A 19,418-nucleotide genomic window follows, 5' to 3' on the forward strand; every position below is an offset into this window, starting at 1 on the left:
TATCTGAGGTCTTCAGCAAAGAAGAATGGTGTTTCTTTGACCCGAGATCCGAGGACTGGAAAGCATTACATTCAGAAAACTCGACTCTAATACAAATTTAAGAAATGCTGGATTTATGTATTTAACTCACAATACAACTTTGCTTTGAAAGTCAACAGCCAAACTGTAAATTGAGATGGAGAATACATACCAGTTACTTTCATTTTTTGCAGAGACATTCTACCTTTTAATATTTCTTCCTATCATATAAACATACCTTTATCTCACATTTGTCATTTTTTTATTGGTCCAAAGAGATGCAGCCAAAATATTAGCAACTTGCAACCTACAAGTATCAGTAGCAAAAGCCAGGTTAAGGTAGTAATTAAAACTGCCCAAGTAGGCAAAATTTATTGATATTGCACTACAAAGGCTCTAAATTTAACATGTTTTTACAGAAAGCCAATATTTGAACAATCAACTGTAAAAATGTTTTAAAATACAAAGAAAGGAAACCTTCCATCATTCAAACTGCATTTTTTAAGATAAAAGGTTTCTCACTTCTCAACTGGTGTTATTTACATCAAAAGCTTTCAAAAGAGCACAAGTGTAAAGACAGAGAACTTAGTTCATTTTCTCAGTGGAGGGTATAGCTGGCATTTCTAGTCGATTCTGAAAGTGCAGTCATCCTGCAAACATTTAAACTTCTGATTCATAAACATGAGTCACTGGAAATCCTTTACTTATGATAGATACACTCAAGGTGAATGAAAATCAGTCCTTATCCTTTCACTGAAACTGAGGGGGGAAAAGGAAAACTACTATTCAGTCAGAAAGTAAAACTACAAGGTGTACCAACAGTGTTTTGGGGTTCCTTTTCCTAAATGTTCAACAATTAATCAAACCAAGCACCAGGAACTTCATTACTACCAATAGAATTACTCCAATGGTTTACCTACACAGCCTATCTAAACAGTAAAATGCCCTAGCAGCTAAAGTAATAAAACACAGTTTTAATTAAGGTAAAAATTAAGCGTTTCATCAATTTTTTCCTACCAAATTTTGTAGCTTTCAATTTAACATAACTTAGCATAAATACCTTCACCTTTTTCAGACTAAAACCGACTCCCAAAGGAACTGTTTGAAGACTCCACATCTTCCATGAACATTACCTAGTCTCCACAGCACCAAAGACACTTCAAACCTTGCTTTGGAACTAGACAGGGAACATGAAGAAATCAATTCTTATCCCCTTTCCCATCCAAGCTAATGCTGATGATCACTTAAGTTAGTTAATACATGAACCACAATTTCATTTGATTCATCATTTTATTCTCAAAGAAGACTCTTAAATTTTCAATGACAACAGATAAAATTAAAACACCAAGTTGTATGAATCAATACTCAGAAAAGACGAATTTTTAAGTATAAGCTAATAAGCAAACTTTAAAAACAATTAGAAAAAATATGTATATTGTGTGTATATATATACACACAAATATATGTATATGCAAAATAGTTCATTCTCCTTCCCTCTTACTGAAGAAAAAATATGACTGACTCAGACAACAGCAGCAAACTCTGGGAGATGGTGAAGGACACGGACGCCTGGGGTGCTGCAGTCCATGGGGTAGCAAAGAGTTAGACACGACTGAGTGACTGAACAACAACGTTTACAAAACGGGAGTCAGGTTAGCAGTCTCCTGTCCTAAATTTGAAATAAAATGAACAAAAAAGTAAAAAGAATCAGTTCTTTGGGATCTTGCATTTGAAATTAAAAGGTAAGATCCAAACTCAAACCTAGAATGGACCAGCAGAGACAGCAGTGCCCTGGGACAGCAGCAGAATGCATAGAGCAACTCTACAGGTGCGTTTCTGTGCTTCTGTATCAGTGCGTGTCGTACGTGTGAGACATGAGGGGTCCAAGTCCACTGCTAATCGTTTGTTGCCAAGGTATCAGAACTAACCCAACTGCTGAGGAGTTACTACCTCTCAATTTCAATCACAACCGATTGTGCTTTCATTTCCTGTCACCCAGTCTATTCCTAAATATCACAAAAAACAAACTAAGCAATCATTGTACAAAGATCCAGCTAATCCCGTCAAGTGTGAGAAATGACTAACAATGAAGATTTGTGCCCCAAATGTTCCATACCATAGCTATAGACTGTTTTAGAACGTCAGATTCAATGAATTGTAAGCACATTGAATGAAAATGTTACATCTTACCTCAAAAAGTCCGCAACTGAAGACTGTTGATTTTTTTTTTTTTTTTAAGACTGTTAACTAAGACCTCTCAGAGACCAGAACACTGCTCAGTGCCCTAGAACAACACAGAAGTTTCCCCTGTTCCCAAACCAATGTAACAGCTATGAAACTAAAATCAACAAGCCCAGGTGGCCACAGCCCCTCCTGACTGCTCATGGCCCAAGGGTCAAAGTTAAGATGCAATTATTACCTGTAAATTCCCACAGTGGTAGACTGACGAGAGAGATGCATCACAAAGAAAAAAAATTGTTACAGAAAGAAAAAAATGACACAAAGGGACAGACTCAATGGCCTCTTTCTGACCAGTCACCCCCAGAAAAGGATTCAGGAACAACAGGTCTTCAAAGAATACTCACCAGATAGAGGCCAATCACAAGAACACCCAAACACCAAATAAGCAGCAAGTGAGTGTTCAGAGCCGCCTTCTTCAACTGGACGAATGGATTAAAGGCTACTAACAACAAGGGTCCACAGGAAACAAAACACACAGGCAACTGCCCTCTGCATCCCATGTCTTTCCCCAGAAGACAATGACCAGCAACTACAGAGCCAACACGAGCACCTTGTTAATAAGGCCAATTCCTCTCAGGCTGTGCTGCCAAGCTGCCACCGTAACTAGACCACCCCCGCTGCTAACCACAGGAGACCCAAGACAAATGAGATTTCTTTGCTGGTGATTTCCTAAGGAACCCAGATTAAAGAGTCAGTTATGAACATTTTCTCAAGATAAAACTTGAATACTTCATCATAGTTTTTTATTTACACTTCTCTGTACTTTTATGGTAAAAGTCTGAGCGACAAAACTGATGGAAGCCAGCCCTTCACGTCCACTCCCAGGCAGGGGAGGTAGCTTTACTCTGGCTCCCTAGCTACAGACCGCCATTTCAGTAATGAACACTGTCATGGGAAACCAGGACCCCTGTCTGGGACAAGTGTACGTTCTGTCCTGCGGGTTACCGTGAGCAGCGACCGTGACACATGGCCAAGGGTGGCTGGGTATGCTCCGGGCTGTGGCAGAAAGCAGCGTGTCAGCACTTCAGTGTGGTTGGAGTCCTAAAGCAGCGTCAGCAAGGGAAGGGCCAGAGTCTCAAACACTGACTATTAAAGGGAGAAAAATCACTTCAGATTTGCTGGACCCCTTGGCAACCATACTGAGAAAATAATTAAACCTGGAGCCAGAAAACGCTTGGTAATGGCCACACATGAGACTCTGCTTGGGTGAGGCAATGGTCACATTTCTGGCCTCATGCATCATACAGCACTTGAGAACTGATTTTATCTTCTAAAATCTCTGCCTTCTGTTTTCCTTGCCCAGTAACTATAGCTATCTTCCTCCTTCGGGGCACTTTTTACCCTATAACAATAAACCTTTCATATTTTTTGAAACTGATATCCAGAATTTGCTTCAAAAGCACGAGACAGAGCCTATACTGTCCATCTGTAATCTGCCTTCTTCATGACAGAGGTGGAGAAACTTCAAAAACAACTCAATTCTAAGAAGAAAAAGATGCTGAGAAAGCCCATCATAATCTCATTTTTACAATTTTCGGCAACTGTACAAACTGATTTTAAAGTCTAGTACATAATGAGGAACTCAAGGCTTCACCAAACTACCAGGAATAAAGTTTAACAAAACTTACTTTACTAACACCCATTTACCTAGAGACAGGTACTTAAAACATAAAGTAGACTGACACCTTCAGACAGAATGAGTTTGTCTTCTTTACCTGTAACATTACAGGAATACACGCGAGTCCCTTCCCCAGGCCAGAAAACACCTAACTCAAAACTGCCAGGTGACACCTAACTTTTCTTCAATCAGAAAACGTTAATGAGTCTGACCTTTTAACTATGATTAACATGCAAAGAAAAGACTGTACTGCCTCAGAGAATACAAAGACACAATGGATGTCAATCAAAACAAAAACCTCCGAGCACACAGCTCAGAGGGCCACTGGTACAAAGATAAAGATAAAAAGCCAAGAGATATTATCAAAGTAAGAAAAATAACTGTAAAAAGTCTAATTTTTTAACTGATTTTGCTCCTTACTGTTCAAGTTAACTGTTGGAAACAAACAAAAAAAAGCAAGGGAAAAGGTAATGAAATGTTTTTAATTTTTTTTAATGCATACATGCACTCAGACCTGAAATTTTCTAAGACTACCACAATGTATTAAGTTTTATAGAAGAATTTAATCCTCCTTATGGAAGGATGCCATTCACTTAGACTTGAGGAGTTATTTTTATATTAACACACAAATCACTAAAGACTTAAAAGACAATACCAACCCAATCTCATAGCATAAAATTAATATTGCTATACATCTTCATTTGTACTTACTAATTGATAATTAATGGAAAAATAATCCAAGTTCAAAGCAGCAAGCAGTGACCACCATTCCTTTACAGCATAGGAAACTCACCTTTTCATAACCATGAAAATCCAACTTCACTTTCAAACATCTTCAACCAAATTTCACCCATGCTACAAAAGCTCTAGTAGGATCTCACATGTCTCCAAATGCTCATGTCTCAGAACACCACTTTGAAATCTTAAAACCATTCATTTGCTAGTTCTGAACAAAAATTTGTGAAAGCATATAAACCATACTCCTATCTTCTAGATTATAATGGTTAAGTACAAAAACAATTCATTGAACATCTTACAAATCATTACAGTTATACATAGAAGCACCTAGGAAATTTAAAAAAATAAAAAGATTCACAGTACACTGAACCTTGGAACTAAGAATACTGAAAAAGTGGATTCAAAAGACCTATTTCTCTCAAAGACATAATCTGTAATTGAAGCCAACACAACTGCTATTCTCATCTAGCTTCTTAAAATGCAGCACACAGAAGTAAAGTATTGCATATTCAGCACACTCCCTTATCTATCACTTGATTTCTTCAAACCATGCTAAAATTTCTCAATCAAGAAATCTAGTTCTGTGCTAAGCATGGCCCTTTTCAAGGTAAGCTGAACACTGAGAATCTAATACACAGGTTCGAGGGAAGAAGTATAGCAGATGTACATAAAATAGGTACATCCAACTTATACATTTTCTGCATAGTTAAGTCACATCACACAAATAAATTTTAACTCATCTTTTAACATTTTTTAAATCTCAAACTGTCAAGAGAGCTAAAAGTCTCAATACCAAAATTACCATCCCAACAACACCCTTATTTTGTCCCACCCACAGTGCATTAAATGAAGCAGCCCAATAGCAATATTTAACCAAACTACCATAATCGAAAAGAAATAATCTGTTGGTTCTTGAAAAGGCTCAACACCATTAGAGGCCATAATTCTGGTAACTAATCTCTTCTGCTTTAGTGTCAAGAGCTGAAACTTTCAACTCAAGGAACCAGAAAGACTGACCAAAGCAATCACTTAAACAGAAAAAAACACATTCAAAATCACAAAAAATTAAATGGTTTCCAGACGGCAGTAAGTGAGTGAAAACGACTCACCTGCCAGACAAACTAAATTTCACTCCATTAAGAACAGAAACCTGGAATGCTGGGACCAACTATAAATATGGCTCAAGGAGACCAAAGCAAAGCTGCTGTATTCTCAGAACAGTTAAGAGCTTCCAAAGCAATCTTAAAATGCATTTTTAAAAGGTCACAGAAGGATTCACCAATTTGTCACATTAAAAGATGCAGGACAGTGGATAACCTAGTTCTAACACACTGCTAAAACTGAATTATCCTGCTTAATTAGCACCAAGATGGTGACACTTTTATTCATAAATAGACTTTCTCCTTTAAAATCAAGCCATTGAAAATCTAAAGCAAAGAAATACCAAGTGAACTCCTTACAACAGCACTTCTTTTGAAAGTCCCACAGGGTTAAATAGAAACCCTATTAAATAGACTATCTATACAGAATCAAGATTTCCACAATAAAATTTACAAGCAGAGATATATTTTGTGGATACCACATGTAAAATAGATTTTTAAAACCCATATGACAGACGCGTATGCACGCATATGCTAATACTCTCCCCCCACCCCCAAAGAAACACCTTCAATGAGGTCAGAAGCAGCCCAAACACTAAAGCCCCCTTAAAGCCCTGGTGATTGTCCATAGCTTTACATAGCTAAACTCCTTCTCTAAATGGGCACTGCCATCCTTATTTGGATTTAAGAATCCTAAAGGAGCACAATACATTCCTAGGAGTGAATCACACATGTTGCTGCCCTGTTCTGCTCCTCCCCTAGTGCGATGCTTTATCAGTATTTGAGTAAACTGCACACCCTTCCCTTTTCACTCCATCGTCCAGAGGCTTCAGTACGCTACCAAGTATGTCAGTCTCTGCTACTATGGCAAATGGGAACCTAGAATAGCATCAGTTTCCAGAGATCAACACTGAGATGCAATGTGGAACCTAGTAATGTCGGTATTCCATACGTATTTACACAGCTGTAACACAGAGTCGAGCTGCACGGGAACAAAGCCACACGGCCCCAAGGGGCTGGCGGTGGGATGCTGAGCTGCGACAGCACAGTCTCGGGGCCCCGGCCCCGTGCTCTCCCCCAGCTGTCCTCTCCCCACAACCTCCGAGCACACTGCGCGATTCAGAACCAGAGCCGCAGCTCTCCACCACCAGCTCAAGCCCCTCTCCAGGCTGAGGACTCTGTCCTTTAACGAAGTGCCATGAGTTCATCTTGAACATGAACATTATATAGCAGATTCTGACTCTAAGTAAAACCTTTCAACAAAACTCCCAGCAAGGAAGGTTAGCGAACCTAAGCTATTAGAAGCATAGAAATGTGCAAAATGCCACCAAAGCAGATGACCAGCAATCTTGACTTCTGTGACATTTCGGGTCTTGTATTCATGTAATAACTGTGTATTTTAAGGTTCTTTTAAAATTTTCAGTATAAGGAAACTAGTATTACAATCGCTGCAGTGGGAAGATGGAGCATTCCCATTAACCCGGCTACTTAATGATGACTCAAACACTATTTTTGTGACCAGAATACAAGATAAAAACCACAATCACAGAAAAAAATGCCCTCATAAAAAGCAACTTAAATTCATTAGCCAAACACTGAAAAGGTACATGTGTATAAAAAGTTATAACCACATTTACAGTGCAAATTCATGTTTCTTTCTACTCTCTCTTCTGCACAGAGAACATCTCTTCAGAAACATCATCGTCTCCCTGCATTTCTTTAAAACACCTGAGAAAGGTAAGGCTCAAAGAGACACCCACTCAAATGCAACAAGTCTCTGATTTGGGGACTTCCATATTTGCTGCTATCAAAGGTCCAAGATTTTCATTATAGCATTATGGTCAAACTTGAAACTCAAAAAAGCTCGGGATGAAAAGGGGAACTTGCAGTGTCCATTACATGCCACAGACTGGCCCTCGGCATGTTCGAGCAACTGGTCTTCACCGGAGTAAGGTGAGTCATACACAGCATCTGCTTAGAAAGCAAAACAAATAAGCTCAGTTAAGAAATCAAATCCTGCCCTTCACCTTTTGTTTTGAAGGAATTCACATGCAGCATATATTCACCTCCCCACACTCTAAATCTAACCTAGGTAGAATCACCAAAGTGTTTTCCTTTCCCTAAACTGATATTCAAAGTGAATTTCCAATCTATTCTTATTCCAATAAACATTCAAGATCTTAATCTGTCTTTAAGATCCTTAATATTCACCTGCTTTCAAAAATGGGCATACCTTGTGCTTCCTTTGTGGCTCAGCTGGTAAAAAAAAAATGGGCATACCTTTATTCACCACCTATATTTATATTTTGTCAACATGGGAGCTTCTTGACAGAGACCAAAATGTAAACATTATAAAGATTATAATTACAATGTAAGATGTGTACAGATTTCAATTCCAGAAAAATAAAGCTGATGGTTACCACATCTTCAGAGAAAAAAATCAACCTAAAGAAAAATCCAGATTTTTCAAACTCACTGTGCAACAAAACTCCAACTTATCAGGGCTTGCCCCCACCCCCACCTAAGTAGAACAGGACCCTGATGAGGAAAGCAAGGTTTGGAATAGACACCAAGAGGCTGAGGTAGAAATAAAGTCTGATGTGAGGTTTCCCAAGACAATAACTCCTTTTATACTTCTTTCTCAAGACAACTCAAAATTTTTGTATCATGCCCAACTGAGCTGGGTATACATTACTAGAGTGTGCCTTCTTTAATGTTCCTAAACATATGGCTTTTTAAAGATTTTGTGAAATAAGTGGTTTCTGAAGTTATATTAATTCAACTATCAGCCTATCACGTCCACACCACCTACGGTGGCCAGAGATTTCCCAAAACAGGGTTAAAGCATCTCTTTTTTAAATAGCTTCCATCTTGCTTAAATCATAAACAGTAATGCAAGGAAGAGAGTATGATTATAATGCTTCTCAATTATTAAGGAGCATTCTAGATGAAAGCCTTAAATCTAGATGGTAAATAAATGCTTATCTAATGCATGGGGAATTTCATACCATACAAAATAGCACCTAAGAAAAACAACAGCCTACTGTACTTCCGAATGACACCTATGAAATCAGAATTTACAAAGAACTTTCTACATTCCTCACCATTACTTTCCGAATCAAATCATACACCTCCTTTTCATAACTGAGCATGGAGAAGAGCCAACCGTCATCTTAGTGAAGACTATCCTTGGTGCCACCTTAACACGTGGGTCATTACCTCCAATGAGCGGGAAACAATTCCCTTCTGAAGTGAGCTCTCTCCTCACTATTACTTGGGTCTACTCACCGTCTAACCATTAAGCAACTATTTGTTTGTTTACAATATTCACACAGAGCATCAACGTCTGACACTCACTAAAGTAACAGGATATTGAAAGGACAAATCATTTCATCTTGATCATTTAAATAAATTTATTTTTATTTTTAGCCAGTTTCCTATTTAGAGAACATGACCGCATATATGAACTTTCTACAGATCGTGTGCAACTCTTTCAGCTTATCTATCACAGTTCATCACACACTACTTAAATCAAGTTTACTTCAAAACCAAGCTGAATCCCAACTGGAGGAAATTAAAAAAAAAAAAATGACTTGCCTGTTTCAAAAGTATCCTGAAGTTTTCGTGGATGAAGTTTTTTTTCACATTTCTATTAAAAAACACAAACATACAACATACCATATCCAGTTATTTCACTTATTATTGATATAAATAAAGAGATACGTTATCAAATTTCTCAGGAAGAAAATTAAACCAGGAATATAATCACCGTCCCCACTCAGCATTGGCATTTTTAAGTAATTTTTTTTAAGCCTAAAACTGTTTTCAGTTCTTGATTATATGTACAATATAGAAACACCAGGGGAAAAAAAGAAAATTATTTATTAAATTTTTCAACTTGGAGATAATTAACATTACAGTACATCTTTCCAGCTTTCTTCCATGAAGATATGTGTGAATATACTTTCATATAATTATGTAACAGAATTATCCATAGTATACGCTATTCTATAACTCACTTTTTAAATGTAATACACTATGAACATATCCCTTTTTCAATAAACACAAATCAAAAAATTAATACAAATCTACACCAACACTTTTAATGACTACATGGTAGTCTATGGCACATATCTATGATATTAGAGTTAATATCTTCTTAGATTTTTAGATGGTTTCCATGTTTTCATAATTTAGAGAATGGGATGAACACTCTATCTTCTAGGGAAACATGGTAAGGAAATCACTTTCAATACAGACAAACTACTCTCTAGAAGGTTGTACCAATTATTAACTTTTGAGCATTCTCAATATATTCAGCAATACATAACTGGATATCTTTTCATCTTTGCCAATCTAATGGGGAAAAGTGGCATCCCATTTTAATTTACTTTCTTGAACTACATATTTATATGTTAATCAATCACTTTTAGCTTTTTCTTTTAAGTTCTTCATATACTTGTCCTCATCATTAACTTTAAGAACTTTTTAAAAACTTATTCAAGTTCTCCCAGACAAACACTAGTCATTTGTGAAGCTCCCCCCAAAAAACCCAAAAGGATTTTGACTGGTACTGAATTAAATCTATATATTAATTTGAGGAGAATTAACATTTATACAATACTATCATTTTTTTTTCATTTATTTTTATTAGTTGGAGACTAATTACTTTACAATATTGTAGTGGTTTTTGCCATACATTGACATGAATCAGCCATGGAGTTACACGTGTTCCCCATCCCAATCCCCCCTCCCACCTCCCTCTCCACCCCATCTCTCTGGGTCTTCCCAGTGCACCAGCCCTGAGCACTTGTCTCATGCATCCAACCTGGGCTGGTGATCTGTTTCACCCTTGATAGTATACTTGTTTCAATGCTGTTCTCTCAGAACATCCCATCCTCGCCTTCTCCCAGAAGTCTAAAAGTCTGTTCTGTACATCTGTGTCTCTTTTTCTGTTTTGCATATAGGGTTATCGTTACCATCTTTTTGAATTCCATATATACGCGTTAGTATACTGGATTGGTCTTTATCTTTCTGGCTTACTTCACTCTGTATAATGGGCTCCAGTTTCATCCATCTCATTAGAACTGATTCAAATGAATTCTTTTTAACGGCTGAGTAATATTCCATGGTGTATATGTACCACAGCTTCCTTATCCATTCATCTGCTGATGGGCATCTAGGTTGCTTCCATGTCCTGGCTATTATAAACAGTGCTGCGATGAACATTGGGGTGCACGTGTCTCTTTCAGATCTGGTTTCCTCGGTGTGTATGCCCAGGAGTGGGATTGCTGGGTCATATGGCAGTTCTATTTCCAGTTTTTTAAGGAATCTCCACACTCTTCTCCATAGTGGCTGTACTAGTTTGCATTCCCACCAACAGTGTAAGAGGGTTCCCTTTTCTCCACACCCTCTCCAGCATTTATTGCTTGTAGACTTTTGGATAGCAGCCATCCTGACTGGCGTGTAATGGTACCTCATTGTGGTTTGATTTGCATTTCTCTGATAATGAGTGATGTTGAGCATCTTTTTATGTATTTGTTAGCCATTTGTATGTCTTCTTCGGAGAAATGTCTGTTTAGATCTTTGGCCCATTTTTTGATTGGGTCATTTATTTTTCTGGAATTGAGCTGCAGCAGTTGCTTGTATATTTTTGAGATTAAGCCTTTGTCTGTTTCTTCATTTGCTATTATTTTCTCCCATTCTGAAGGCTGTCTTTTCACCTTGCTTATAATTTCCTTTGTTGTGCAAAAGCTTTTAAGTTTCATTAGGTTCCATTTGTTTATTTTTGCTTTTATTTCCAATATTCTGGGAGGTGGGTCATAGAGGATCCTGCTGTGATTTATGTCGGAGAGTGTTTTTCCTATGTTCTCCTCTAGGAGTTTTATAGTTTCTGGTCTTACATTTAGATCTTTAATCCATTTTGAGTTTATTTTTGTGTATGGTGTTAGAAAGTGTTCTAGTTTCATTCTTTTGCAAGTGGTTGACCAGTTTTCCCAGCACCACTTGTTAAAGAGGTTGTCTTTTTTCCATTATATATTCTTGCCTCCTTTGTCGAAGACAAGGTGTCCGTAGGTACGTGGATTTATCTCTGGGCTTTCTATTTTGTTCCATTGATCTATATTTCTGTCTTTGTGCCAGTACCATACTGTCTTGATGATGTGGCTTTGTAGTAGAGCCTGAAGTCAGGCAGGTTGATTCCTCCAGTTCCATTCTTCCTTCTCAAGATTGCTTTGGCTATTCGAGGTTTTTTCTATTTCCATACAAATTGCGAAATTATTTGTTCTAGTTCCGTGAAGAATACCGTTGGTAGCTTGATAGGGATTGCATTGAATCTATAGATTGCTTTGGGTAGTATACTCATTTTCACAATATTGATTCTTCCAATCCACGAACACAGTATATTTCTCCATCTATTTGTGTCCTCTTTGATTTCTTTCATCAGTGTTTTATAGCTTTCTATGTATAGGTCTTTTGTTTCTTTAGGTAGATATACTCCTAAGTATTTTATTCTTTTTGTTGCAATGGTGAATGGTATTGTTTCCTTAATTTCTCTTTCTGTTTTCTCATTGTTAGTGTATAGGAATGCAAGGGATTTCTGTGTGTTAATTTTATATCCTGCAAGTTTACTATATTCATTGATTAGCTCTAGTAATTTTCTGGTAGAGTCTTTAGGGTTTTCTATGTAGAGGATCATGTCATCTGCAAACAGCGAGAGTTTCACTTCTTCTTTTCCTATCTGGATTCCTATTCTTTTTCTGCTCTGATTGCTGGGGCCAACACTTCCAAAACTATGTTGACTAGAAGTGGTGAGAGTGGGCACCCTTGTCTTGTTCCTGATTTTAGGGGAAATGCTTTCAATTTTTCACCATTGAGGATAATGTTTGCTGTGGGTTTGTCATATATAGCTTTTATTATATTGAGGCACAATACTATCATTTTAATCTGTTCAGCTTTTGTTAGAGACAGATGCTGAATTAGATTAAAAGCTTTCTGACCATCTATTAAGACTGTCTTCTTTGTACTTGTCACTATTTCTACCAGAGTGGCGTGCAGTAACAGCAAGTAGTCCAGCATTAAACATTTAACTTGTGCTTGCTTGTGGAATCAAAACACTCCAGGTTAAGACAACAGCACCCAGGAATTCAGGGAAAATACTCTTGCTAAGTATCTGAAATTACTATTATTACCCACTGTTAAAGAAGGAAAAACAGGTAAAGCTACAATATTAAAAAATTCAACATAGAAATACCAGGACTTATGGAAAAGTTAAGCAAGGAAGCTTATTAGTTATGAATTACTTTCTGAAACACAGACTAAAAGAATGAAAATAAATGTCTTAAAACGCTCACAGGTTTCTGTCCATCAGCCCAGTCTAATGACTATGGCATTGGCTGTGAGTGTTTTGGTTTTCATTTTCTGAATTCTATCAATTTGAAGAAAAATAAAATACACTGTGAAGCTATTCCAAACTTTTAACTTCATTAAAATAATACAGACACTGTTTAGAAAAATAGAGAGAATACCTAGGACTTATCTGGAAAGCACAGCTGACTAACACTGTTTCCAAAGTATTAAAATAAGTCTAAATACCCACATATGGATAATTAGTAAGAATCTACAGAACAGCACAGGGAACTCTCCTCAGTGCTCTGTTTTTTGACCTATACAAAAAGAGAATCTAGAGTGGATATATGTATAACTGATCCACTTTTTCACCTGAAACTAACACAACTTTGTAAATCAACTATACTCGAATAAAAATTAATGTTAAAAATCATAAATAAACAGATAAACAAATACCCACATAAAAAAGTAAAGATCAGATGCACAACAGAATCAATACAACAAATCTATAATCGAGAGTAGGCAGAGATTTCTTAGTGGGTGAACAGCACACACACAGATTCATAAAAATCCTGTCAATAAAGCAATTCAAAATGCCTTGACAATGCCCTTGCCCCATCCTAAAAAGCATGAACTGCCTTAGCATGAGCATTGTCAACTCTTACCACCAGGGGATTCTGTTGCTTCGCTGGCTGGCTGTGGATCCCATTTGTTCTTTTCTTTTGATTAGGTGAATCTTGATACTGTTTTCTGCCATTTCCCCTTATACTTTGATTCTGTTTTTCCAATAAGAAATAAAATGTAAACGTACAGCACAATGTAACAGGATAAAACAATATACCCCGTGAATATATTTAGCTGGTTCAATCAGAGTTCAGCAAAGCCCCCCAAAATCTTCCTAAAACATCAAAGAACCACTATCAACATCTTTCATTATAGAGAGCTTAACAGAACAAGAATCCTCAAAAGATATGAAATAGCAAATACAATGTTCCCTAGGAACAACTTTGAAAACCTTATCAAAGAAAATCTCTCTGTGAAGGAACACTGAGGCACGCTGACTTCAGTCCTTAGAGCAGGAAACAAATACCAGATGTGATCACTGTTACCCTAAAACCTGCTGTAAACTATTAATTAATAGGAATTTTTAAATTAATAATCTTTTTATATAAAATAATAAATAAGACTGGTTTGGCTCAGATGGTGAAGAATCTGCCTGCAATGTGGGAGACCTGGGTTCAATCTCTGGGTTGGGAAGATTGCCTGGAGAAGGGAACAGCTACCCACTCTGGGATTCTGGCCTGGAGAATCCCCATGGACAGTCCAAGCAGTCACAAACAGTTGGATACAACTGAGAGAATTTCACTTTCACTTTTAATCCCTAAATTTAGACCTAAAATCTAAACATGCAGTAGCTGACATCTTGCTATTATATTGCTTAAACATGAGTTAATTTAATCTTCTTGCAAATAATTCTAAGTTTAACTTAAAACAGTTTTTAAACATTAATTTGGCCTTAAAGATCTTAAAAACAGTTATTTAAGAAAACTAGCTAAAACAGTGAAAAGAATAATTTTATTATTATTTTACAATAAATACATTATGTACATCCTATCTACCTACAGAAAAAATTAAATAGTTCCTAAAATAGCTTGAAAACAATAACTTTAAGAAAGGAAGGGAAATAGCTTTCAGAGGCTCATGTTAGCACATACCTTTAACTCCATTTCACTCCATTCTTTTCCATATTTACTTTTTTACTGTGTACCATATACATAAAACTTACCACCTGAACCACTTTTAAACAGACAGTTCAGTGACAGTTAAGTACAGCTTCAGTGACAGTAAGTACAGTCAAAAAGTTGTACAACCACCACCAGTATCCATCTCCAGAACTTTTCCATCACTGAAGCAGAACTTTGTCTACTAAATATTTCCGTTTTTTCCTGTCTCTCAGCTCTGGTAATCTCAAATTAATTAGTGGAATCATATAGTATTTGTCCTTTTGTGTGTGAGGTTCATCCATGTTGTAGCACATATGTGTAATTTCATTCCTTTTAAAGGCCAAATGATATTCACTGTATGTTTACTTGTTTATCGATTAACCTTTTGACACACATGTAGGTTGCTTCCACCTTCTGGCTATCATGAACAACACTACTGTGAACATTGGTATGTAAGCTCTCTGAGTCCCTGCTTTCAATTCTTTTGAATATGAACCGAGGAGTAGAACCGCTAGGTCACATGGTAATTCTATGTGTACCTTTTTGAGGAACCACCAAGCTGTCCAATGGCAGCTATACCATTTTACATTCCCACCTGCAATACACAAGGGTTCCAACTTTTTTACATTCTTGTCAACTAATTATTTTCCGTTTTTTACTACATTTTTATTACTTCACAACTGAGCATCTTTTCATGTGCTAACTGACCATGTAAATGTCTTCTTTCAATAAATGTCTATTCAAGTTGTTGTGTACTCATTTTTTTCTTAATTGTTTCTTCTTTGCTGTTGTTGAGGTATAGGAAGTATCCATATATCCTGGATATAAACCCATTAGCTATGTGATTTACAAACTCTCCCATTCCATGGGTGTTTTTTCTCTTTTGACAGTGACCATTCAAGCACAGAAGTTTTAAATTCTGATGAACCCAGTATATTTGTAAAAGAAGAAAAGTAAAGAGTGGTACCCAAATAGATGGTTAAAGTAACAGACAGGTAATACCAAAGATCAGTAAGGATATGGAACAAATGGAACTCTCAAATATTTTGCAGAGGATACAAAGTACTTTAGAACATTGTTTGCAGTATATACTTAAGAACATAGGCATATGCACTGCTCCAACAATTCTATCTACTCAAAAGAACTGTGTATGTTCATCAAAATACATGTACAGAAATATTCCTAGCAGTATGATTTGTAGAAGCCCCAAGTGGAAACAACATGTCCACTAAGTAGAATGGATAAATAAACTATGATATAATCAAACACTGAAGAATGACACAGAATGAACCTTTCACTGATAGCGTATTTACCAAAATCAGATGTTACTGGTAATTCATATTCCTTACTACACTGGATTAATACCAAAGCTATAAAGGTTAGGAGTCTCATCCCAGCTTCAAGTAACAACTCAGGAACACAGGCGCCTTGGATGAACAACTCAGAGCTCTACAACTGTTAATATGCAATGCCTCAACTCAGATGCATTTCAAAGTCAAATGATCTTAAGTTAATGAAAATCTTTAAATGCATTACCACTCACCTTTGCCTTTAAAAGATCAGACATTTCAGCGTGATGATTATTATATGGTTTATGCTGCAGTGGCTGCCGGTGCTTTATCCACTGGTCACCAGGAGAACCTTCAGGAAATAACTGCTGACTGTGGCGGAATTTGGTTCGACTATAACAAGATTTAAAAATAAAAATAATATCAGAAAATTTTTACTGATACTTCTTCCCAAACCTTGAGTTTATCTAACAGACTATAAATGTTACTTGATTCACTGTCTCCCCTCACTGGAGTTTAAATTCCACAAGGGCAGAGGATTCTTATAGACTTTGTCTACTGCTTTACTGCCAGAACCCAGAAGAATGCCTACCACTCCACATTTCTTGAATGGGGTGATAATCTGTTATTTTTAGTCCCAAACTTTTCTAAATTGTTGATACCACCTCCTCCTATAAATGACTGTACTTTTAAAAATCTAGCGAATTTGCTGGCAGCCCAGTGGTTAGAACTCTGCATTTCTGCTGCAGGGGACTCAGGTTCAAGCCATGGATGAAGAACTAAGATCCTGCAAGCCTTGCAGCCTGGCCGAACAACAACAAAAAAGAATCTGAAGGGAATAATTCTTTCACAAATTTAACAAATTTAGTAATGAAGCCAATAAATAAAGCTACTCTAAATAAACATGTGTCAGTGGATTTTTATAACAGGACCGACAATTCAATTCCTTACTAGGATGCTTAGGTATGGAATTTGACCCTGCACAGGTCAGTATGGACCCTCCATGATGGAAGATCTGAAAAACTGAGCTATGCTGTTGTTGTTGTTGTTCAGTTGCTAAGTCACGTCCAACTCAATGATGCCATCTAACCATCTCATCCTCTGTCAACCCCTTCTCCTCTTGCTCTCGATCTTTCCCAGCAGCAGGGTCTTTTCCAATGAGTCAGCTCCACACATCAGGTGGCCCAAGTATTGGAGCTTCAGCATCACTCCATCCAACGTATATTCCTGGTTGATTTCCTTTAAGACTGGCTGGATCTCCTTGCAGTCCAAGGGACTCTCAAGAGTCTTCTCCAACACCACAGTTCAAAAGCATCAATTCTTCAGCGCTCAGCCTTCTTTACAGTCCAACTCTTATATCCATACATGACTACTGGAAAAACCATAGCTCTGACTACACAGACCTTTGTCCTCAAAGTGATGTCTCTGCTTTTTAATACTCTGTTTAGATTTGTCACAGCTTTTCTTCCAAGGAAATTAAGGAGTTCAAAATGATAGATAAGCATATTAAATAAAGATGCAATCTCAAATACTTATACCAAAGAAATCAACTGTAATAGTTTGTGGTAAAGGTAAATTGTATTCTATAGTACCACTTACATATATTAATATGGTCCAGAGTCACTGATCCCAAGGTCCATATTATAGTAAGATTGTTTCTGAATATTTCAGAATCTGTCCCCTTTTCCATTTAAAAATTGTGATTAAATTGCAGGCTCTCTTTCTTTAGACAAATTCAAGTAATTCCTCCAACACACCATTAGAGTTAGTCTATATGCTAAAAAGAGACATCATCCTGCCTGAGAAACCTGAAATTTTTTTTTTTTTTTAGAAACCTGAAATTTGTTTGAGAAGTTGTTTCATTATTCCATTCTCTAGGATCACGAACCCTAATACCGGCTGAAAGATGTGGGAATCGTATCATATCACTATGGGTGACAGATTCTTAAACAGTGACACAATTTCTTTTCAAACACTATCACTATTTCATAACTTTATAATAGTGATTGGGTTTTTAAAATCATGACTACATTCCTGTTTTTTCTGCTTCAGTTATATCTAGTAGTAAATACTTTGGTGATTATAGTCACAGATTCTGAAAGGCACAGATGACTTTCAAGACATTTAATCCAATCTCCTGTCCTCATAAAATCCAACTAAAATGGAATATTACCTATGTATTTAAAAAATATTGACTGTAGGTATGATTTACTCCTATTGTTTACTTTTAAAGCTCTAGGATAAAAACAAAGCATCTAAATTAGGGAAAATTTAGAAAGCAACTCTCTCTGAACCTAACAAGGTAAAGGTTTACAAATACATATACTTATTTCAGAAAATTATATTGAAAGGACTGATGCTGACGATGAAACTCCAATACTTTGGCCACCTGACGCAAAGAGCTGACTCATTTGAAAAGACTCTGATGCTGAGAAAGATTGAAGGCGGGAGGAGAAGGGGATGACAGAGGATGAGATGGTTGGATGGCATCACTGACTCAATGGACATGGGTTTGAGTAAACTCCGGGAGTTGGTGGTGTACAGGGAAGCCTGGCATGCTGCAGTCCATGGGCGTCACAAAGAGTCAGATAGGACTGAGTGACTGAACTGAACTTCAGAAAATTACTGAGCCTGCTCTATAATTGTGACTTGGATACAATTAAGTCCCAAACAAGAAAATGCTCTTTGCAGTTCTTATCCATGTAATACTCACTCCTTATAATACACACTCTAGGCTATAGGGAAAGGAAAGGCGCAAGCCCAAGTCTTCACAGCGCTCTCTCTGAACGAGTTATACATCAGCACCCCTCCTCTCCTCCTCACAAAAACAGACGTGCAACCACACACAGAAACACAACTATTTCTAAAGTAAAGATGTGAGAACACAGAACAAGCACTATGAATACATACAGAGAGAGAGAAAATTACTTTCTTTTCCTCATACTCTAACTATACATCTAAAAAGCTGACACTCTCTTGTGTATACTATTTTAAAATATGCCTGAAGCTCCTCTGTAACTTCAATTAACCTCTCATCCAAAAACTACCCCTTTAAAACGTCTATTATCTGTGAGACTAGTAACAAAACAGTACCTATAAAAGGAAGCCAATACCTCTGCAGACTTTGTAAGCAAAATGCTACTAATGTATTAAAAAAGACCAAAAAGTCAGAACCCAACACATCTGTTTCTTTACCTCAATTTTTCCACAGTGGGTTTAGCTGGTGTGCTACCAGCTGAGGAAAATCCATTGTCACTATCTGAGGAATCTCCAAATCTTCGAGAAAGCCAGTCCCTTAGTGGTCTATGGAGACATTAAGAATTCACTTTTAAAACTTGGCTAT

At 37.0% G+C, this 19,418-nt stretch overlaps 1 protein-coding gene across 3 annotated transcripts in view; it reads right to left on the reverse strand.

The window, feature by feature from the left end:
• Positions 1–2,167: 2,167 nt before the first annotated feature.
• The window catches only part of DCP2 (decapping mRNA 2), a 53,755-nt gene continuing 36,504 nt past the window's right edge, over positions 2,168–19,418 (reverse strand). For all 3 annotated transcript variants that reach the window (XM_043470603.1, XM_043470601.1, XM_043470602.1), the window contains 5 exons: positions 19,271–19,378; positions 16,330–16,468; positions 13,728–13,838; positions 9,313–9,364; positions 2,168–7,686 (listed from right to left, as the gene is read on the reverse strand). In XM_043470603.1, coding sequence (XP_043326538.1) covers positions 7,523–7,686; positions 9,313–9,364; positions 13,728–13,838; positions 16,330–16,468; positions 19,271–19,378 — 574 coding nt within the window. In that variant the 3' untranslated portion in view covers positions 2,168–7,522. The remainder of the gene's footprint in view (positions 7,687–9,312; positions 9,365–13,727; positions 13,839–16,329; positions 16,469–19,270; positions 19,379–19,418) is intronic.

This window comes from Cervus canadensis, chromosome 6 (assembly GCF_019320065.1).
Source record: "Cervus canadensis isolate Bull #8, Minnesota chromosome 6, ASM1932006v1, whole genome shotgun sequence".
Lineage (NCBI taxonomy): Eukaryota > Metazoa > Chordata > Mammalia > Artiodactyla > Cervidae > Cervus > Cervus canadensis.